The following is a 25,040-nucleotide window of genomic DNA, read 5'->3' on the forward strand; positions in this document are numbered from 1 at the left end:
CAAATTGTCAATACTCGATAGTAATACTTAAAATACTAAATGTTAAATACCTATGTATATAGTTAATGAATAATGAATAACTGTTATTATGGAACCAGTGCTGTAAATATAATGTATTGTGTTCCCAGTGTTTCTTATCTTATAGTTTATATAAATTAGTAACTTGTTAAAGTTCTTCAATTAATTTTGTGTGTGTGTTTTCAAACTATTACACGATTTTTTTCTCAGTTCTTCTGATTCGTTCTTTTTTTTTCAAAACAATTTAAACAATACTAACTTTCTATTTTATGCATAATTATCTTAAGTGAAATATGTTTATGTAAAAGAAAAATCATTACCAGAAAAATGAGCGACGATATTTATTACGGTAAAAGTATAGGTCTCTGGATGTCTGAAAAGAAGAGTCAAAAACTTAACTGGAAGGAATTGATCAAAGCTTGTAACTTACACGGTTATAATCTGGTTAAGGTAATTAATAAAGTCATACATTAAAATGTTTGAGTATAGTAATTTATTGTCTAGAATTTCATATTTCATTTGCCTCATTACTTTTTGTATTTATTTAAAAAAAAAAAAACAGTTTAGATGGTATCAAAAAATAAATTGTAAGTTGAAAATGAATTGAATTTAAGATTTTAAATTTCCAGTTAGATTTAGAGAGGGCTTTTGAAGACCAAGGAAGAATAGATGTTTTTTTGCACAAATTAACTGATGTCATAGCAGCAGCTGATCAAGGTGATATGAAGGTAAATCTATCATTTTTTTCTTTTTCAATTTCCTGTTGTTTACAAATCTCTGCATTGACATAAAAAAATAACTTTGAAAGTAAATTGTATCTTTACACAGGAAATAAGTTTTGCAAAACTATTTTGTGACTAATAAAAAATGTTATGAGTCATAAAAATAGACAACATATTTTTATACATTACTATTGTATTTTTTTGTATGCAGACCTTATCATTTAAATCTTTTTATTTGAATATTCAATTTGTTTTAATTTTCCAGGCAGCAAATATTATAAGTCGTGTGGAGCAGTATTTATCAAATCATCCTAATATAACTGTGATTGACCCATTAGATAATGTGAGGATTTTATTGAACAGGTAATTTTAATTTAATGTGTATAATGTATATAGTAAAAATAAAAGATTATTTGTTTTCTTGAAATTGAAACCTTGTATGATAACTCTAATCTTAGAAGTTACTTTAAAGATTTGTATTTTGATTGCACCAATAGATTGATTGGTACATGAGGAAAATTTAGATTATATTTATAAATAATGCCATTGTATGATGAAGATATATTGCTAACTTTGAGGTGCCATAAGGTGTTGCATCAATTAATAAAATTTTGTGAAATAAAATTGTAGTGCAATCGTTCCTCTCAAATAATTACAAAGTAAAGTCTGCAACAGTGTATGTCTTATTACTTGGTCCAAGTTATGTAGATTGCTAATGTATTGTTAGTGATATTTCAATATATAATCATAAAAGAATTTTCATTATTGTTATGGCAATTTCAGGTACTGTTATTATACATTATTGCAAAATGAGTCATCATTTCAAAGTCAAGGTATCTTCACACCTGCCTTTGCAGAATTCACAACAAATAATACACAACATAATGTTGAGATTATGAGGCAAAGAGGTGTACGATTTCCAGTTATATGCAAACCAACTATAGCACATGGATCTAAATCAGCACATGAAATGGTTCTAATATTTAATGAGAGAGGCCTCAATGTAGTCAAACCACCTTGTGTTGTTCAAAGTTTTGTAAATCATAATGCAGTTTTACATAAGGTGTTTGTAGTGGGAAACAGGTTTGTTCTTTTTATTTAGTTTTTTTTTTAATATTAATATTTGTAAATGTTAATGTAATAATGTTAATTTTTGATTTACTTAAATGAAACCATTCTTGTTTCTTCTTTATTACTTTTGCAAAACATAATGCTTTGTGGTTATCTTTTAGGCACTTCAGAAATGGATAATTAAAATTAAGTATCTTTTAATTCAGCATCATTCGGTTACTATTGCAAAATATATGAATTTAAATGTTAATATATGATAGAACGTTCAGTTAAATTTAAAGCATAAAAACTTTTTATTGTTCTTACAGATACCACATTTGTGAAAGACCAAGTCTTAAAAATTTCTATGCCTCTGAAGACTTGGATCCAATATACTACAGTACTGGAGAAGTTTGTAAAGCTGACAGCCAATCCACACTGTCTATATTAGACCCCAATGATAAGGCTGATATAAAAATGTGTCTTAATGAAGACAAAATAAAAGATATAATCAAAGTAATGAGAAAGAAGATTGGCTTAATACTGGCGGGATTTGATGTAGTCATAGACAATATAACAGGTAATCATGCTGTTATTGATATTAATGTATTCCCTAGTTATGATAATTTTCCCAACTTTTTTGAACATTTATTAGATTGTATTCAAGATACTATAAGAAGTTCGAATAGTGATAGTAGTTTAGAAGGTAGTGGCAGAAAAGATGACTATGGTGACAATTACAGGCCTAATGGCTTGATTAATATAGGTGGTAGTCATAATTATGGTGTAACAGGTATGAATATCATTTAGGTAAAAATAATGATTGAATCAATATTATCAGTTTAATGGGACATGGGCAATTTAATAAATATGCTAGGTCTGAATTACATATAGGGCAGCTTTCAAGTATGTAAGGAAGTGTAATACTATTTTTTATTTAATAATCATGTAAAATAGCATTAATCATGTCATAGGTTTCATTTTTTTTCAATAATCTATTTAGAATGCTGGATTTTAATAATGTAGTATTTATTTATTGAAGAAAGCATCTAAGTTTCATGTATTTCATTGATTCTTTTGGTTTTCATTTCACATTTCTGGACAGAACATATTTTTGATACATTTGAACTATAGTTTTTTATATACCTATTTTAATAAAAAAATCACGATTAACATGGAAACAAGTCAATATTATTTTATTGAAGCATTTTAGATTACTGTCAATTTATCTCATTTTTAATCTCATTACGTTGTACAAATATTGATATAAATGACCAGTTTTGGCCTTTTGTAGAGGTAATGCTATTCTTTTTTTTTTAAACAGTATTTGTATAAGCATATTTTATTACAATTGTCGTAAGCCCAATAGAAATGTTGTACCGCACTTATACAATATTATAAATATTAATCAGCAATATCGTTTTGGCGATCAGACCAAATATAACCACTGCCTGATGAGTCACAGCATAGTATTATAGTATCCTCGCAGTTATTTGAGGTCATATTTACTACAAAGTAATAAAAAAGCGTATCCATATACATGAATATAAATGAAGGATAATGAGATTTAAATGAAGGCATGCTTTTTATATAAATGTTGTTATGATTTCATCAAATATTGATAGAACACATTGGTTGGTTTAAAGATAACTTTTTGAGATGATTTTGAGATTACTGCCAATATCAATAAGGTTCATTATTGATATAAATATCTTAATATCTTATTTGATGTAATTACATAATTCTATTGTGGGCGTATGAATGTGTAATCTAATCGAATGTACCTTGATTGTGATGTTAGTATTTATTTGTAGTTATATATAATTACATATTTTTGTTTTAAAATACCGAATTAAGTTTATGTTTTATTTTTGGAAAGTAAGTCTCTCTGATTTTTGCAATGTTATATCTTAAAATGTTTTCAATTAACAAGTTTCTTTAATATGGAATATGTATCTACAAAAAACAAATTTTTGACTTATATGCCTCATAAAGGCCATCGAAATTACTATTATCTAGTTGTATTAAATATAATACTAAAATAAAGTACAGCAATAGTCCTTACATTACAAAAAGTTATATCATTGATTAATTGTTTCGATTTATCTTCGATTAATCTTTTTTACAAGCGAGATTTAGGATTTACTATTTTTTACTTTATAAAAATAAATACTGTGTCTAAAGTTTGTTACTTAAGAAATTGATCACGTTGTATTATCTACGTTTATTACAAAAGTATATTAGTTATACAAAAATGTTAAGTGCGAAACAAAATCACAGTAACTTAGTCAAATTAGTACAGTTTAGAGATTGTCTTCTTCAGAATCAGTAACATTGCATTATCTGTGTGCCTTTTGGTATGCTTAAAGTTATTTTGTGTATTGCCATATAACTTAATATAATATATATCAGCATTTATAAGCAATTATTTTTTTGTACATGTATACATATAATATATTGATCACACATACTACAAATATGAGATCTATATATTATTTTATTTTTGTTTGATTTCCAGCTACAACTCCATATATTGAAATTGAAAATATTTTGAAATGTTTTAAGATATAAAGATTATTTAACTATAAATAAGTTCTCAATAATTGAATTAAAAAATGATACTAATTATTTAATTAAATTAAATGTCATACATAAATCATGTATTGAAAAACGGATAACATAAAATGAAAATCATGCTCTACTCATTAATATTATCGATTAAAATATTTTTCTAAAAATAACTGATATTTATACAAATTATCGGCATTGTATACTAATTATAGTATCGCAAAGTAAATTTTTGAAGCGAATCTTTTATTTGATGCGATTAGAATAAAATTCAATGTAATCAAACTTGAGTCCAACGCTTCATTTTTTATGTTTCCATCATCTTAGACATTTGAGATCTATGATTTTGATATAATAGTTTCAGTGATAGTAAAGAAACCAATATCGACGATTGTTATAACTAAGTTGATATTGTGTTAGTAACTATATTTTTAAAAGTATTTAACATATGGGTATATATATTCCCTTTGCTTATCTTAAATCTACATAAGCGATAAGTTTCATGTGACTCCGGTAGCAGCTTTTGAGTTTATAATTGTATAATAGATGGACAGCTAGTTTAAAAATATTTTATACAAAATTAAGTTTGGTGTATTCTGAGGAGCGATTAAATTAATTGTATTTGCATTTTTTTCGCTTTTTGACAGATAGTGATATTGTGCAGCAACGTATAGTTCGATTATCGATTAGATTATTGGAAATCTAATCGGTATGTGATACTTAGAAATGTGAATGATGATGTATTTTTATATCATGTTTTACTAGAAGGTAGGCCAACTTTATTTAAAAAAAAATGTACTTAATATGTATTAGAATATTGACAAAACCTGATCAGTTATTTTTGACGTTGAAGTTCGCCTCGCCGGACTCCAGCGCGAACATTTTCACTTCTCCTTGAAGGAGAACTGCTCAGTCACGGGTGCGGGCAGCCGGGATAGGAACATAGGATAGGACAAACTGGTCATAGACAAACACTTAGAAATATTTAACATCCCTTACATCGTTATTGCGCTTAAGAACTAAGATGTTATGTCCCCTGTGTCTGTAGTTACACCGGTTCACTTACCGTTTCAATCGGAACACAACAATACTAAGTATTGCCGTTTCGTAGTAGAAAAGATAATGAGTGGGTGTGGCCTACCCATACAGGCTGCACAAAGATCTACCGCCAAGTAGATAATGATCATAATAGTTAATTCATTAGGCGCAAAATCATCTTACACTTAGCTCATCATCAATCGTTTTTCCATTTCTCGACTTACTATAATAATACTAAATTGAACGTATTTATCCGTATGTGATATAATTTGCCAGCGTTAAAACAAGTTTATGCAGAACTTTGTATGATCTGTCAGAAAGCGAATAACCTTGTGAACATTGTCTAAGTTTGGTACATACAAGATATAGCAAAAGATACATACTTAAAAGTTTTATTTGAAACGTGTGAGTAGGCAAAATTTGTAATAATTATAGTTTCCTGATAATTTAATTATCAAGTTTCAAGATATTATCATTCCATAAAGCAATAGTGAAATGTATTACGAAGCGAGACTGATTTATATGACTATTTACTTCGTAGATTTAGTTTAAGTGAACAATGTATCTTTATACCTGAATTGTTATTGAAATATAAATATCCCAACCTATTAGTATTTTATTTTTAATCACAGGTACCTTTACTATTGTATAACTTTTCTATTTAGCTAACAGAAAGTGGATTAACTAGATTTTGTGCAATATGATTATATTTAATTTGAACGAGACCATCAACATTATGAATTAAACTGAAATGATGAAAAAATGTTTTTTTTTTCTGAAAGTAATATGCTATGTTCATTGAAAATTACGAATAAGTTAAACCTATTTGATAGAAAGCTCGAAAGTACTAAATACACCTTAATAATTAGATTTTGATTATTATTTTCAAGATTTTAAGAGAGTTTAAGATTTTGTTTGGTTTTAATTGATGTTCATTATGTTAAAAAGGTAAATATTGCTTTTTTTATTAATATAATCTATAAGTGGTAATTTGAAAAATAATCGTGCGTCCCGTCAGCACTATTAATTCCATTACGGCAAAAAGACGAATGTGGCTGTCTACACTTAATTACCAATAACGAATGACTGTTATAAATTAGTTTTACATAAAATATATAATATCGTGATTTTATCCACCTCGTCTCATAACGGTTGTCTAGCCGATGTTACTATAGAAGCGGTAATTGTTAATTCGACACAGTTCCGTGCATAAATCACACCTAGTTGCAGCGAGAGGTAAATCTGTACAATTTATTATACATTACGGTAAGCAACTTCCGCGGTGCTCCCGCGACGTACTGAAAACGCAGGAAGTTAATCCATATTAAAAAGCAAGAAACTGATTCTTTGGCGGTTAACGGTGTGTAATATAGATAGAAAAATTGGAACCGTGTAATTATTGTTGCGGCGTTGTTCCGAATTGCGATTCAGTCAGCTGTCGGCACATGCGGCCAATGCACGTGAGTCGCGCGCGCACTTTCGTCTGTTTTCGCGCTACGAATAACGTCGTTCGATTTTTAAATGTCGCATGTTAGGAAACAGGGAAATACAAAATGTCAAATGAAATATATATTTTTTAATTATAAAAATACGTCAGTATGTTCGATCTTGGTGACATGTGAATTTAAAATTAGATTGATCGATAGTGTATAACGAATATTGTGTTCTTTACGACTTTGTTGCGGTTTCGTTGGTTTGTTAATTTGATGATATAGTGTATCGAAGAATACGAGTTGTGTCGTGTAGTGATGCGCTAATTGGATTTTTCGGTGTTAATTACTACCCGAACAGGTTAGTGTAATTTCGTATGTAAACACTCAACAAGTTGTTAAAATTTTAACTTACAATAATGAACATAAAACTTGGTTAAAATCTGTATATAAAGCATACTAAATAGTAGGTACTTAATGCGATATTGATTGACATATTGAGTAAGATTACACATTTAAAGAGAAATTAGGTAAAAAAATTGTTAAATATTTGCCTTTGTTCTCTATTGGTACAACAATTGTATCACTACATTTAAATTTCAATCAATTAAAACTATTGCAGTACCTAGGTACTATTTCTAACCCAGTTTTTGACTTAGGCACCTAAGCCCTTTCATGACCCCTAGATAGTTTAACTTACGTTACGTAAAATAATTAAATTCGCTTTTGTTATACATTTGGTTAACGTTACACATAATATCTTCTCAGTAGCAATTGCATTACCTTAGGAGATTAAAACAAGTATACGACTATACGAGCCTCGTTAATTTCCGTAAACATAAATATTCTTTACCAATTTTTGGAACAATAAAACGTGAGAATTTAAATGCCGTTTCATTGATATGCAGATAAGGTCATTAAATAAACGTTGCACTAGATTATTTTATGGCAGCATCTATACAAGTTTATTTCAATTTTATTGTTTACATATCTTTCCCATTCGAGACGACTCAATTTAAACATTTATTCTGCATTTTATTTAAGCTGTTCATGTATTAAGATACATCTTAATTTTACGATTTTTACTCCTTTAAAATAAATAAAATAAATGTATTCTACCTGTTATGTTTTTATTGTAATAAGATGCCCAAAGAAATGTTACAGAACGTTTTAAGTATTCTTATCGGTAATTTAATTACTAAGACTCGTTTTAACTTCGGATTGTGATGTTTTTCGAAAATTTTTGATTGTATTCATCAATTAAAATTACAAAAATCAATTACAATAATTCCGCTTACTCGTATCAAGCAATCACTCAGAGGAAATATCCCTTATTTTAATTTATATTAGGAAGGCTGACAAACAAATGGACCCTCCGGTCGGACCGGCCATAGTCACCTTCTCTCATAGACGCTGACATCCAATATCAACGGGCTGCGAATACGGGATTAAAGATGTCATGTCCCTTGTGCCTCTAATTACTCTAGGTCAGCCATACTACTGGTACTGATGCACGTTGTACAAACAATAGAAGGTATTGTTTTTTAGCTAACTCTACTTATACTAAATCACTCGTTGGTTGTAATACCCAAAACGTAGTGGCCTATAATCCTAACCGCACGTCCGATTTATTTTTACGATTCCACTCCATTAAGATATTTTCAATTTGTTTATTGTTTTTTTTAATAACAATAATTTGATTACATTTTAAACACCTTTAAATTAAATGGGTAAATTAATTAATTAAGCTTATTAATGGTTGGAATTGTTTATATTTTGAAAGAAAGGCGATTCAGTCACATTTTAAAATAATACTTTAGCATAATTTTTTTATTATATATAACAATTTAATTTAATGTTTTCAATGTATAATAATTATCTATACGGTCTGTTTGAATTGTTGATGTAGGCCGCGCAGAAAAGTAATTAAAATATTTAATAACAGTAGAACTAGTCATGATTTCGGCATTAATTGAGGCAAGAAAATAAAAAATAGCCCAATAGTCCAAAATAAAAAAACCTTGTGACATGCGATTATTTCAATCAATAAATACATTTCGAAGTATCCAGCGGTAAGTGAGTTATATATTTTATCTTCGATCCTCTGATCGATATTGAACTTGTTGTCAACTTGCTGAACAAATTGTAAATTAGTCCCGCTCGAGTTTCCGCGACCTTCGGCTAAGTATCGTCGCAGAATCAAATCGTCTCGTCTCGTAACTGTAAAGTAAAACTAGTTTGGCTGTCGGCCGTTTCTCTAATAGGATCGGACGTTCCGCACGGTAGGTGCTCTTTCTACACTTTTTCTCGAGCAATTGCGTAGACGAGATTGCCGAGGACTCGTGGTAGCCCAGACCGGATTCGAACATGCATCCGCCCCATTTGATCGCAGTGTTTGTTTTCATATAAGTATCTAATTTTCCCACTGACTTCCCATAGTTTATTGGCATAATAATTATAAATATGACAATTGTTTGACTTATATAACACGCTATTATATTTTAATTACTGTGCTGTAATTATATCACATGATGTAGAACTACCAGGTAAAATTGAGCAATATTTAAATGACATGTCAGCGGCAATGACGAACTATTAGTTGGCCTCAATTTTCAATTAAAAATTCTATATTCAATTCATTATTTAATTTTCAATTCAAAATTCTGAATTGCCGATATATTTAATTATTATAATTTGTTAAATATTTACATCAAATAGGATTTTCCAATAGCCTATATATCAATGTGTATATTTTTACCTTGAAAACTTTAGAATTTGCATACAACTCTTCGGCCCCAAATTTATTAGCATACATCCCTGGGGTTGGAGCTCGCTAGTACCTAATTTCATCAAAATTGGTTCAGTTATGTAACCATGAAAGCGTAACAGATAAACAGAATTTCGCATTTATATTATTAGATATAGAAGTATATATTAAGAAGCAGATTTTTCTAGGCCCGAAATTATACCTACTTAGTCGTTCCGATCTGAACTCTTTTATTTCTCTTTTGTCACGGAAATATATCCATATTTGTCAAAATTTTTTGGCTGTTTAATTTATATTGCTTTTTCAAATGTTGCTAATCGCTACTATAAATGATAATTGTTTTTTTATTCATATTACAGTTACGTCAAATTCCTGATCAACCAACCTGCTACCAAAATAGCACAACAGATTTTTCCTTTTATCAATTATCATTAACTCATAAACCTCAAACATTTACGATTGAAACTAATATCCAATCAAACCAAAAATTCTTAGATTAAGATCGAAAGCCAGTAGTATAGTACAGTTTGTTGATAATAATCAAAGAATCATATTTAATAAAGAAGAAAAATTGACACAAGAATATTTTATCAAGTTAAACGTCGGTAAGCTTAATCAAATGGAAGATATCGTCAATCTTACAAAGAGAGTAAGTACTTAATCGAGATCGATATTTGATTCTGAGATGCAATGAGAGCAAGGAAAAGGTAAGAACTACTGAATTTCAAAAATTGTTTATTATTCTTTGATGTATTGTAAATTTTTGGCTAAAAGCGATCGAACCTAAATTAATATATAAATACTTATAAATTGTAAACTTATAAATAAAATTAACACGATATCGTTCTTACGTCTAGTTAGATATTCTACCGCCAAACAGCAGTACTCAGCATTGTTGTGTTCTGGTTTGGAACGTAACATCTTAGTTTCCAAGGTTGGTGGCGCATTGTTGATGTAAGGAATGGTTAATATTTCTTACAACGCCATTGTCTATGGGCGGTGGTGACCACTTACCATCCGGTGGCCCATTTGCTCGTCCGCCTACCGATATAAAAAAAAGTCCCTCTTTTAACGAATTGTTTATCCATACACATTGATTACTGTGTCCGAAAAATTATTCACGTAGACTTTTTCAAACTTTCACGTGGCTCGTTCACGTGGAGTTTGCAAATAGAGGCTAGATGGAGTTATTTGGAATTTCCCATGGGAACTCATTGATTCACCAAGATAAAAGTGTATTGTATATTGATCCAGAATATATACTGTCACTGTAAAAGTATCGTAATTCAATCTTGGTTATAAGCTGATATGGAAACCTAATATATACATATATTTTATTTTAATAATTTAGTTAATTAGACTACACAGCCAAGTTTTTATTTCGAAATGTCGACCATCACTATCAAGTTTAAGTGAATAATCTCTATGAAAACTTAAACAATTGTTTTCTTTTCCAAATATATTATTTTTTAGTACAGTTGAATGACTTATAGAATTAAGAAAAGATTTATGAGTCACAGGTATATGAACTCTTAATTTGCTTTTGCATGTATCTGTTTTAACTTTACTCGGAGCGATAAACTCTGGACAGTTTACCAAAGCTTGTTTATACGTCCGATTGCTTAAATGTTATCTTAATGACACATCTATTGTTCTTTTAATTTATTAATTTTGTTCAATTTATAGCAAAATTTGTGTTTATATTGTATTATATTCAAGATAATATAATTCTAATGGTTTTTGTTTAAAATGAGTTCATTTTTCATTAAAAAAACGCTTACGTAGTTCTCGTTACTGTCATTATGTTATATGTATGTACCGCTTGTTAATGCATTTTTTTTCTCTAGCTTTGCGATTTGTTTGACTCACCAATAAAGTAAAATAAAAAATTTAAAATAAGTTCATTAAACTTCATTCTTTAGACTAAATTTAAATTTGGAATCAGAAGTCTTAAACGAAGACATTTATAAATACCTTTAAGAAATCCAGTAATGTAAGATTTTAAGTTTTTCCATCGTCATGTTCGAGTGTGTAGAGTTTAGAGGCACCTTTCAGGTTGGCTCAAGAGCGTGGAAGTGTAAATATTGACTGTCCATTGGTAGCATTTGCTAAATGACGGAACGTATTGCTGAATAAACATGGCAATTTTTTTGGACAATAATGTTATGTGATATTTTTTTTAAATACTTAAGTATGTATTCTTCTCTTTTAATAAATTTAAATTCAAAAGTAAATTCTGCAATTGTTTTTTTTTAATATCTATAGATATGTCGAAGCATCAAAAACTTTAATTAGGATTTATGTAATTTTTATCGCATATACTGGCATTGTCAGTATGACGTAGAATAACACGTAACACTTGAAGTGTCATAGGTGATGGTATATCGAGAAAAGATATAATACGAAAGTGAACGAATAGCCTTACATTTTGGATATCATCATGCCTATCCCCTTGTTATATAGATAAATTAAAATTTAGTTTTAACACTATCAGGTAATTGCTGGCATTTATGGCTAGATATTAAATATATTCTTCTGTATATTTAAAACAAAATTAATTCACCTAAAAAGCCATAATAATTGTATTAACCTATTAATATATGTTGCGTAGATACACAATAATCTGTTTCCAAAACTCGTTTCAACAAGGTCTTTAGTTGTTCTGACAGGTCAAGGCTGCTGGACGACAATTTGTTCATCTCTTAGCGCTGACAGAGTGACGGACAGACGCGATCCCCTATAACAATGCAAACGTCACCTCGTGCTTAGGATTGTTTCGTGAGTCAGCATTTCCTTCGCATGATTTTGTAAAATAATTTAATAGTTTTTCCTACCTTTTCGTCAGCATTTGATATCTCATATGAGTAGGTAGGTTTATTGTTTACTAAAAAATCTATTGGACATTAGTTACTAATTTGTTTAAGTGACAGAATACTAAATGTGTAGTCACCCGCAATGACTTGTAAAACATTGGTCGGTTGCCTAGTTATTCCTGTTGTATCCGCAGCAGCGATCAACGCTATATCTCCAATCTTAAACTTTCATTTAATATAGATAGTGAAACTTAGAAACCCAACTAAAACCAAATCCATTTATCAACAATGCAACTTCATCTATTAGAATATAGTTGAATAATAAGGAAGAAAGTGGCTTGCAATTTTGACAAATAATATAATGAGGTGGGGTGCAGTTTGTACATGAATATAATGAATCCTTGATGTTGTACATGATTTCCTTTAATGTTGGCAATTTACCTGATACTGACGCAAGCTTGAAAAGATCACGTTTCACCTTCTGATTATAGTGCGGAGTATAGTAAAGAATAATTGCTCTCGTTAAATTATTATAGTTAAAATATTACTCGTACTTGTCAAATAGTCGTGCGTTAATTATGCTGAGCTTACTGAAGTAACTCGAGTAAACCAAGATAAAGTAATTATTTCATAAAAAAAATCTACTCATATTTGCAATGGGTATTTTAAATACGTGATATATATATATATATATATATATATATATATATATATATATATATATATATATATATATATATATATTCAAAATAAAAACGTTAAAATTAGTTTTGAGTTTATATATCACGTTTACGGCCAAAGCTATAATATTCTTTTAAATAAATCTCTTTATAATGAAGTCATTTTCACGTCTTGTGATACTTATAAATTTGCATTATTATCCTGATTACTATTATAATACTACCTACCAACAATTCTAGCTTTTTGAGTTATTATGTAAACTCATTATATTTAGCTGTTAGCTGCGACCTCGCGCGCGTTTATTTATGCTAATGTCATGCTAATGATGCATAGTTTTGACGCTTTACTCATTTCTAATGAGGCTTAACAGAATGTCTTTTAATATACAAGGCCGAATCACATTATTATTCAAAATAAAAATTAAAATTTGGCTTGCATTTCTATGACCTTTTCAATAATAATAATAGACAACACTAGAGTTTATAAAATTTTCAAATTGGCATTATTGTGATGTGTAACGGAAAAAAAAAGATTAATTTTCGTCCTTGAAACGCCATACGTATATTTAATATACGTATGTCATTTTAATAATTAATTAAGATCGTCTGAACTTCTTAAGCACTCTAATTTTATTTAAATACATATAGACAATCCATACCCGAAGTCTGTAAATGCACCTGCTCAGGCTCAGAACAATTTAACGCCTAGTGAGTTACCTGAACCTCTCCTGGACGTCAATTATGTGTCATTGCTACTGTGATGTAATTGTCTTTAAACAGGTATAAGCAGCCGTGTATTTGTACTTGATCGACGGGATGATATATAAGGTAATGTGTGGGAACGTCATGATCCGTAAGCACTATGAATATGTATCTTTTAATTATGATAGAATTATTTGATAATTCTTGAAATTCTGACCTCCCTGTACTAGTTCTTGTTGCTATTTACATAAATACAGAAGGGGTGATTATTATTGACCATTTTTTTGTATTATTACAATACGCTTATGTAAAGTACTGAATTGTTTCCATGCAAGTAGTGATATGTCATTAGACAAAATCTAGTACACGTGCATTCTTTTTATTTAATTCGTTTCGCGCTCAGCATTGAAGAAAAGCGTCGTACGATGTGTAAAATATCCTATAGTCTGTTCTTACAAAAATATCAAAGACCAAATAAACAATGTTTAACATCGAATTGACGTGTTATCGGTGGAAAACTTGAATAATCTATTATAGTCATTACGGATTTGCGAAAAAATGGCGTTTTGACGTCGTTGAAACTGTTATCGGAAATAAATATTTAAGTAACAAATGTTGTATTGTAAATTGTAATAAATGTATTTAATTAAAAACTGTAAGTATTATTGAATGTAGCAGTTATATTAGGAAATCCTGTGGAATGTTTAATTCTAAGGTATATTTATCTTTATTTCTTCTTCGATTGGAAAAGACTACATACATTAAAAATTCTACCCCATTTTTATGTACAAGCACTGGAGCAACCCTTTGGAATGAGCTTCAAACCTTAAAACAAGAAGATTACTGCTGAATAAACATAGTTGGATACGTAGACTTTTATGATTTGTGGGTATTTCTACACACATTAAGTAACAGTAATCATTCTATTAAATGTGCAATACTAAAGATATAAAACTATAATGTACGACATACTACACGTATATAAATCTGTAGTGTGGTTTATGGTACAGTAGTAACTTTAACATCGTTTTTTGCTGTAACCTTTCTTTAGCTCAATCACCACAATTACCGTACCGTTATTGGGATTGAAAAACATTTTAATCTAAGAACTCTATGTGACATGATAATTAGGTATGAAAACAGTAATTTTATTGTGCGTTGCGTGTGACTCGTCTAAATAATGCCTGCGGAGATGAGAGAACGGTAAACTACAAACTGTTTTAATTATAACTTAGTTACTATGACGTAGATTTTCAATTTCAGATATCGCTACGAAGTTATTGGTGAAGTTGCTGTAATCGTTAATTTCTTATCGAGAATGGAACAGTTGTAAACTATGGCTAAAGTTTTCTTTGAACGCTTCGTTTAAACTATTTTATAATCAAATTTATATAAACGTTTATAAGAAACGTTTTATTGCAGCGAGTTTATTGTAATCGTAGCGATTGATTTAAAATAAGCACTAAAGTATTTAGTTTTATCTGTATGTATATTTAAATGCAAAATACAAAATGGATATCATTTCCTTTAAAACTAATGATTGCGTATCTAGCTACGATTTCCGGATCAAATAATTGTTTTATAAATACATTTATATTTTAATTACATTGTAAAATAATGCTGGATTTTCAAAGGCTGCAGTTATTTTGGGCCAAGTTTATTTTTATGACTTATATTAATCAATTTAAATAGGGTTATTTCTCACTCAATATGTAATATATTTATATTTTAAGTACGTTTCTGTACTAATTTCACGTCACGATCAACAAAAGTTACATGGAATTATTCATAATATGTTATATCTTAATATATAAAACATCACATTAAAAAAAATCTTCTTTAAAAACACCCTAATAAATATTTTGTTTTTCCAGATTAAACACGTGTGTATTGACCTGAATATAAGCTTTAATCGAATAATCCGCCGGTGTCTATATACATATTATATATACTAATATTTTAAATTCGAAACTCTGCCTGTCTGTTACACTTACACGGTTAAACCATTGAACTGAATTTATTAAATTTGTTATGAAGCAAGCTTAAATCCAAAAAAGAACTTTTTATACCTAAAATCTATGATCGCACTCGCCTAGCACGCGGCTAAAGTATCTTATAATTTCAGCTAATTTAAAATGATAAAAGTGCAATTATTTATCAAATGATATTTAATTTATTACAATTTAAATCATAAAATAATATACGAACAATTCAATTATTGAAATAACCACACATAGTTAGGCAGGTTTGTTATTATCTTATGACTTAAAAGTACTTATTTAATAAATGGAGCTTAGATAAAGCATTTAAAGTTTAAATTCTCTTTCATTTTCTTTGGACAATGACTCAGCAGCGGTTGGAGAGAAAATAAGGGAATTCGTTACGAAATTAGAATGTCAACAAAGGTTATTTTTAAAAGCTGAAGTAACTTCCGTATCAGATAAAAAACAGAATTAAAACACATTTCGGAGCTGATTGTTGATTCGACTAGTTTTATTATTAATTGTATATTATAGAGGTTTTTTGAAATAGATACTGATAATATATTATATTAGATGTAATAGGTATTGAGGTAAAGTACCTATTCATATTGGAACTTCACAAAACAATAATTATTTAATTAAATGATATAAAGTTTCTAAGAAGAAATACAATACATTTTATATCAGCCTACGGTCACAGCAAAGTGTTTGCGATATTTTATTTTATCTTTTTTATTAATATTTATTTTGAAATCAATAAGTAAAACCAACCTCGATGTAACCTTAAACTATTTAATATTGCAATTAAATAATACCTTTTACCTCGGTAATGAAAGTGTTTCGAAGATGAAAAGTATAATCTCGCACCCGGGTTTCTGTAACTACCATCCGTGTGAACGAAGTAGCTCGTTAAACATATTGTGATACCTTTCATGGCTTATTTATCTTATATCGTAATACACGAAGATCATTATAGTAACGTCAGACTAGTTTCCACATAAAACGATCGCCGTCATCTCTATATTATCTCATTAGGGATGGATCTTTGAAATGACGACAGGTGAGATTGAGAAATCATTTCGTTAAAGATTCTAATAAATTGTCTGCAAGTTTCGGTTATATAGATTTTTATTGACATGACATTTTTATGTCAATCTTGATTTTAAAATCTGTATATTATTTCATTACATTAGTATATAATATATAATAATTACGTTAAATAATTCCTGAAATGTAAATGTATTTCCAAAACAAATTATATGAATAAGTATTTATATGCATAAAAGCCTAACTTAACAACGAGGAAACAGTATAATCGTCTTTAGAATCGTAGTAAAACGTATTCACGAATTATGTGAATTATTTGAAATGGAGTCGGAAGTTGCGCGGGCGGATTATATGATATGCCGCGTAAATGAGCTAGGTTACTAGGTAAAAGGTGAGTGCTCTGCAAACCCGAAGCGTGTGGGTATGTCGCTTTCTATGCCGCACTGAAATGGCGTACGAAGCTCTTGTATTCATGTACTATAAATACGTTTACTGCCTACGTTTAAGTTTTTCTTTTACAAACATCAAAACAATAATATGTCGTTTTATATTAGAATTACAAAAAAAAACTATAAATAAATACATAATGTAATAATTTATGTTCAATAATAATGATATTGTTAATAGTCTTTATAGAGAAATAGATTAAAATTACAGATGGCAGTTATGTATTTTATATTATATTTGTAGTAAGCTTTAATTCACTGAATACGTCTCATTTATTATAAATGCAAATAAATCGTCTATAAGGTTAGCCAAAGATCATTCAATCCGAATATGGTAAACATCGTATATCTTAGGAAGCCACAAGCTGAAATATGGTCAGCTCATTGTATTTGAGTATTGCGTTCACATTCGACATAGATGCTAAAACATGAAGAGAGTACACGTATTACTTCAAGCAAGTTAACAAAGTATAACTAATGTCAAGTAAACTATGTTGGATAATTACGATTGTTGAATACCGACTGTTTTTAGATAATGTTGCTTAATGTCTTAATTCTCTGTCTTAATGAGAGCTAAACAGCAGCACTCAGTACTGTTGTGTTCCGGTTTGAAGAGTGAGTGAGCCAGTGTAACTACAGGAACAAGATAAATTTTAGCTCCCAAGTTTGATAGCGTATTGGCGATGTAAATAATGTTAAATATTTTCTTAAAACGTCAATGTCTATGGCCGGTGGTAGCCCCTTACCACCAGGAAGCCCTTTATCCGTCAATCTACCTATATAAAAAATAAATATAATATACGTGTTAGTTCTATGTTCAGATTTAAATTGAATTGTAAAACCTATTGTTCTATAAGTTGTGAAATTTACAAATGCGAAACACATCTGTCCGAACAACTATTGGTTGCTTTCAGAAGTGAAAGTGGGCTTCGCTAGTTGATAGCTTCTCATTAGTCCCTCACGAACTAATCAAGTTTATGATATGTCACATTTGACTGTGAGTTATTTGTAAAATTAATTTCAAAATAAACTGAGTAAATAGACTTATGATATTTATATTAATTTAAACAAATAAAATGTAAAAAAAAAACTTTTATAATTAATTTGACCCTCGAACACAATCATTAATTTATCTAATTAGCATTTTACTATGACCATTTTCATGTTAAACTCGTCCAATGGGATACGATGGGAAATTTAACAGATTTTTTGTATGAGGAAAATTTAAGTTAATCATTTTTCATTGGATAAACATATTATTTAGGTTAAAAGTTAAAATAAGAAAAATTTATCGAATTATGCTTCATCATTGTTAAAAAAAAGGCTACGCAATGTTATTATACTTTTAAGTAAAACAAACCATGAATTGATTACCTTTATCTCCATCTAAACTGGACACGACGATGTTCATCCATTTATAAAAGATGTCTTGTGATGGCTCTGCTTACATATTCATTGGTTGCCCTTAGAAGCGAAAGTGTGCTGGTCCGATCGATACCATCTCGTCTCATTAGCTCCCTCACGATCTAATGAGCGGTAACACCTCACATTGTTGCTCTTTGACTTCTCACGTCTCTTAGAGCCTATGCACGCTGCGGCTTTTTGTTGCGATGTAATCGTGCGTTTTATGAACGCACCGTTGCTTCCTTTTAACTAATGCGCGATTAAGACAGAAAATTGCAATCGCGTCTATCTGAAGATTCCATCAAACATTTGGAATATACAAATATAAAATATTACAGTATAAGTCGTAATTCCTTTATGCTAATAACGTATATTGTAAATGTACAATGAATGTAAGAATCCAATCCAATACAATTCGAATAATGAGTGAGCTAGTGTAAGTAACTACAGAACAGGCTCAAAGGATAAATTGCCGGCTCATTGGCAATGTAAGGATTGGTTTAAAATTTCATTGCCAGTCTCTATGAACGTGTAGACACCTTCGGTCGGCCAATTTGCTTGTACGTACCTATCTAGCTTAGTTATGAGTTATGTAGGCATTTGTGAGATCAAGCCTTAGTAAAATTAATTAATTACAAATATCTTTTATTTAATATAAATACATTTTGAAGTGTATTAATATTAATAACATAGAAGTTACCGACCATAACAAGCTGCCGTAAAACGTAGATTTGCATGTCAAGGATAAATGGATTACTATAAAAAACTAATGTTTATGGAGATTCTTTAAAATATGCATGGAAAATACAATAACATGCTATTTACCCTATTAGAATCGCAAAGATAAAATAGTTTCATCGTATTATTAATACATACCATTACCAACATAAAAAATGGTAATTTAAACTTCTAATAAATTGATCGTATCCTATTATAACGGACTGTTAGATAACACACGATTGCTTTTACATGTTATACGTGTAATAGTTCGTGATTAAAAGATTGTCTTATTCATAGCGGACTGGGACGTGATGACGCATGCTCGTAAAGAGTGCTGTTTTGAGAGGAATCGTGATTCGAGATCAGGCTATTATTGAGTATGACTTTTTTTTAATAAGAATATCAGTTAGAGTAATCAGCATTACTCTTGTGGTTATATCACTAAGACTAATAAACAATTATTTTATACATTCATAGTATATTTCCTAATATTTTTTGAGAAATAAAGAAATCTTGAATCTTGAAAAAAAAAATCTTTAACCATAATATTTCGTTTGGTTTGTTGAGTTTTGTAAACTTTTCAAAATTGTGAATATATAACTTTTTTTTTAAATATATTTACGTTAATATATAAGATATAAATCTAAATGATGAAAGAAATATCAGCGTGACCACTAGTAAAACACTCATCTTTCTCACTCAGTAGTCCCAATACAATAATGGAATATTATTAAGTCATTAATTTTAATACATATCTATTGTTACAATAATATAAAGAGGATCGTATTTGTCCATAACAACATATTGTGGCAAAAATAAAAAAAATAATAGATTTTAATGACTGTATCACACTAATTCTATTGCCAAATATAAAAACTTTGTATTGATGTTCAAAGTCGGATTGTAAGGTACAGTTAGGTATTAAGTATGATGTATACAAAGTTCATTAATTACATTCCTTGGACCCTATAATCATGTATAGTATTGACGGTGTTTATACTTCTAACTGTGTCAATGTAGTAGTAAGTGGAGCTGATGACTTGACATTAGGTCGCCCACTTTCCCTACCTTCCTATTTTAAATACAATATTAATTGCCTATCTATGAAAGTCAATTTACTGAGCCCGTATGGATTACTCGAAGCATTAATTATATTCCATAGGTTTGTCATCGTGGTGATATTGTTTAACCACTTTTATTACGGAAAATAAACGCGCTTGTGTTAAAATAACTGTCTGCCTAAATTTGTGGCGATCGTAATCGCGAATACTTAACGTAATGTAAAGATGTCTTGCCTTCTTATAAAACATTTGGGTAAAATATATCATAATATAATTGAATATTATCGCCGTGGTGTTATCAAAATATGATAAAACGTTTTTAATTTTTTTATTAAAGAAACGGCTTTGGCGTATATTAAATAGAAAAGAAAACCGGTTTTAACGCCAACGCTAATTCGTAGTAAATCGTAAAAGATAAACTACCTATTTAATGTATTCTATGTTTAAAATATCTGTCAAAATAATTTATTAAGTCGTAAATTCGTTGTTAAAAAAGTAAAAGTTGATTGGTGTATAGTGACAAAAGATTCTTAATAGTTCAACCCAGAAAATATTAAATGTTCTTTTTTTTACTAGAATACTCCTAATGAAGTAGTTTATGTAATACTAGTTGTCGCTTACGGCTTCGTTCGCGTTTTGGGGGGCGTCAAGTGTTACGCATAAAAAAGTAGGACCTAGCCTATGTCCGTTCTTGGGGTTCAAGCTTGCTTCATACCAAAATTTCATCAAATTCGGTTCATTTGTTTGGTTGTGAAAGAGCAACAGACCGACAGATGGACAGACTTTCGCATTTATAATATATATTAGTAAAAATAGTATAGTACACATATAATAAAGCATATAGTAATATAAAAACGTAGATTAAGATAATATTATTATTTTATTTTTCTTTTGTGTTCAATATTAGTACCAAATAAAATATTTACTTCTTATAGCGTTAAATACTTCGCAATAATTAATAAATTATTTTAGCATTCATTTGATGTTTATCTGTTTTTATTTGATTGTTGCCTGATATGATTTTCTATCGGCAACATATCAAGAACTAAAGGAATTTCATATGTAATTATTTTGATAACATAACGATTAAAGACATCACAATTTCCACCTTTCCAACTTCAAAGATGACAAATCTATATACAAATTTCACAACCTCACATTGCTCACCAAATGGTCATATTTATGGAAAAATGCGCGGGAATGTTGTGATGGATATACACTGACTATTCCCTGGAAAGTCTCGTTTCATCACTCTCATTTCCCAGGATTAAAAATGCCCTATATGTTGACTCCGTATGTAGCGTCACATTCATTACAATTTAATATTGTTCTTGCTTGATACGTGCAAATATAAACGAACACTATGTTTTTGCCTTTTAATCTGTCGTCGTTACGTTACGCTACGCTAGTACAATATGTAAACTATTTGTTCAGTTAGGGTTTTAGGTAATTCAATAATTATATTTCAATCAGTATTTATAATGTTATAGTTAGGCGTTTACTTGAAAATTCCCGAAACGGAAAAATCTTTAACTACGTATATAATTGATATAATATCTACAATACAGGGATGGAGCTAAGTAATCCGTAACCGAAACCATCGGATATCCAGAATAAAAACACGAATCGTAACCGAATCCGGTAAAAAAAATCGTAATTATATTGTTTTTTTTTTCATAATTATTTATCTATTTATACAAATGATAACCTATAAATAAAGTCATATTTTTGTAATTCCCTTTTTCCATTCCCTAAACAATCTAATATCCGTAACTGAAACTATTCGAAACAATCGGAAACTCCGAAATAATAGAGTATCCGTAATCATATCTGAAACGAGTAAAATATTATACACTTAACCATATACAGTTGCGAAATTTCATAATTTCAATTTCATTTTTGTAATACAAGTTTGCCATAATCAAAAACAATCGTTCTGTTTCCTTTGGAACAAAGAATATCTATTGATTTACTAATGAGTACCGTTGTGTAATAATTATTGTTGTGATGGGGGTCACTGACTGCGCCTATTTTATTGTTATCCGCATCTAATTGATCGATCACTTTGTTAATATCAATCACTTCACGCAACTTAACACGTGCATATATAATAATTATAGAAGCTAATGTAAAAAAAGAGGTTGCTGCTGCCGAAAAAGAGTAAAGTGACAATCTATAATCCCACTGTTTGAGAGTTTTGGATTTATACTTTAACTCGTTGCGATTTAGATACACATGTGGCAGATTTTCATCCAGCATTCAGCATGTAGGTTAAGCACATACCTAATCATGATTAAAATTTTGTAGATTGAAAAACTTTGTAAATTTATACAAAGTTAATATTTATAGTAGGCTATACTTAATATTCGAATGACAATCTCTATAGGCGGTGGAAAACACTTAGCATTAGGTGATCCATTTGACGGTCTGCGTACCTATTTAAATAAAAAATAAAAATAAAATATATCTTACATATGAGAAAAAAAAAGAGCAATACCAACAACGTACGAAAATAAAATAAAATAAATAAAATACCAGCAATAAAGTGCTTAGTGAAAATGTTCGTGAATATTATAAGTATTTTTGTTTTGCAATATAATAAATGTATTTTGATTTCAGATAAAATAAATACATACAATCAAGTCGAGTGTAACTTACGAGATTATCTTTAGTTCTGCAAACGGAATAACAATTATGTCAATAATGAAACTCGGCCAACCGTAACCGGCGGATGTATTGTTCGTTTTTTTAGGGACCAGCAGTAATATAAACGAAGTACCCGATATAAAAAATAAGACATATAATTTTAAAATTTTATATGGTACTGTAAATTTACAAACAACTTCGTACGTGAGGTCATTGGCATAGCAAAGTAATTATTTATCTATCTCTTGACCCTTTTGTGTTCCGGGATAAATGCTCTACATGTTATAATATTGGATACATATAGATTGTCCGTAATTGACTAACCCGTCACTACTCTTTGTTTTCTAAACTCCATCTTAGTTTCAGCATGATGGATGCCTTCCATCCATTTATTTAGACTTTTGATGAATTAACTCAACCTAAGTATAATTTTCATATGCAACATATAAATATCTTTTACATTTTACTAATATACAATAAACTTTTAAAAGTAGCGGTGTATGCTGAAATAAAAAATAAACAAAAAAAATAAGGTATTAAATCATTGATCAATATTATCCTTATGTATGCGACGATGATGTAGGTTATAAACAATATTTAATTAAAAACATTGCTTGATGTATTCGTACTTGGCCAATTTGCAAGCCCAATAGTGCGTAGATAACGATCGATCTTAAACTATCCTCATTTACATAACGTTCCACCCACTGAGGGCGTTCACATGTTTTTCTTGACTTTAACGTGAAAGTTTAGGTGTAGTAAGTGGGTTAAAAAAAATATGCCTTGACAAGTACTCAGCCTGTTACATAAACGTTTGGACAGGTGTTAACGTGGAATCGTTTGACTATGTCAAGTCAACCGTAAATTGGGAAATTAAAACGCTTCAATAACCCTCGTCGGAGTTATATAGGCATACCTACATACCTATATCAATAAAATTTATAAATATTTGTGATTTTATGTAATTCGATTCTAATTTATACGATATTTTTGTAACGAGTTTTGTTTATAGTTCTTCAAATGTTGTTCTGTATTGTTGTTTCTAAATTTTTTAGATCTCTGTTTTTTTTGTGTTTAACTATTGAGTCCGTCTAAAGCCTATGCGAAAAAAACCCCGAGAAAAAAGAATCCTTTGATCTTTTAGAGACGCGGATTTGAAACAAGATTTACTTCAATTCGTTTTATTGAGTACCCAGATTTCTTAAATTTTGTTCTCAAATTCAATAAATTAAGTGTATCAAAAAGTTCGATTAGATATATTTATAAATGCGTTGTGTTGGCATATCACATTTACGGTAAGTAAGCTTACAAATATTACAAAATCACAGGAAACAATGGAATTTTGTTTCGTTGTAACCGGGTGCGTGGGATTGACTAATGAACTAAAGCATATGCCTTATTGTGGTCAGTGACTATTTTCGTCATCATACATATGTATGTCTATGTATCAATACGGAATAAGATATTGTTTCTTTGTTTCTAATGAAACGGGCGGTTGGAATCATTATCTTTCGCGTCAAATATGAAATTTATTTTGAGTTGGAACAATGGTCACCTACGAAAAATGAATAAACGTGGGCGCTCCCGCGTATAAAACTATTTTTAACACCTAGAATTATCTTTTTAGATAATTCTCGATAGCAAAAATAAAATTTAAATGTCAAAAACACTCAATAAAAGGCCATAATATATAGTATTGGAGAGTGTATTCATTGAATTTCATGTAGCATATGTATATGTAGTTGATTACATTTAATTATAATACTTGTTGTAACCATTGAGTTACTTGGAGATTCTTCTTGGTAGAATCTAAATTCCATTTAATCTCATTTAATTCAGTACCATTAAGAACCTACTTGAATAAAGACGATTTTGATTGACAAATTTTCTTGAACCTGTGACTTCAAAATTTGTAATATATTAACTAAAATTCGGAAAAAAAAAGT

At 29.5% G+C, this 25,040-nt stretch overlaps 2 protein-coding genes across 3 annotated transcripts in view; both read left to right on the forward strand.

The window, feature by feature from the left end:
* The first annotated feature begins 41 nt into the window (after nt 1–41).
* LOC125068895 (inositol-tetrakisphosphate 1-kinase-like) lies at nt 42–5,995 on the forward strand. Of its 2 annotated transcripts, none has more exons than XM_047678262.1 (5): nt 42–468; nt 648–746; nt 1,006–1,103; nt 1,524–1,823; nt 2,120–5,995. In XM_047678262.1, exons 1-5 carry the CDS (start codon nt 346–348, stop codon nt 2,598–2,600), a joined length of 1,101 nt encoding a protein of 366 aa, XP_047534218.1. In that variant the 5' UTR covers nt 42–345; the 3' UTR covers nt 2,601–5,995. The 2 variants fall into 2 exon arrangements, with proteins under 2 accessions (XP_047534218.1, XP_047534219.1); XM_047678263.1 differs by having other exon boundaries at nt 406–468; nt 652–746.
* An 851-nt stretch (nt 5,996–6,846) lies between these two features.
* The window catches only part of LOC125068642 (apoptosis-stimulating of p53 protein 1), a 237,704-nt gene continuing 219,510 nt past the window's right edge, over nt 6,847–25,040 (forward strand). The window contains exon 1 of the mRNA XM_047677896.1: nt 6,847–7,187. The gene's annotated coding sequence lies outside the window, so the exon portion shown is untranslated. The remainder of the gene's footprint in view (nt 7,188–25,040) is intronic.

Source organism: Vanessa atalanta, chromosome 14 (genome assembly GCF_905147765.1).
Source record: "Vanessa atalanta chromosome 14, ilVanAtal1.2, whole genome shotgun sequence".
Lineage (NCBI taxonomy): Eukaryota > Metazoa > Arthropoda > Insecta > Lepidoptera > Nymphalidae > Vanessa > Vanessa atalanta.

What these genes read in the sequence shown, in the direction of transcription:
- LOC125068895 (XM_047678262.1), top strand. Translation starts at nt 346, where the DNA reads ATGAGCGACGATATTTATTACGGTAAAAGTATAGGTCTCTGGATGTCT. An exon ending in ACGGTTATAATCTGGTTAAG is followed by an intron (nt 469 to 647) that starts GTAATTAATAAA and finishes TTAAATTTCCAG; the next exon opens with TTAGATTTAGAGAGGGCTTT. An exon ending in GTGTTTGTAGTGGGAAACAG is followed by an intron (nt 1,824 to 2,119) that starts GTTTGTTCTTTT and finishes TTGTTCTTACAG; the next exon opens with ATACCACATTTGTGAAAGAC.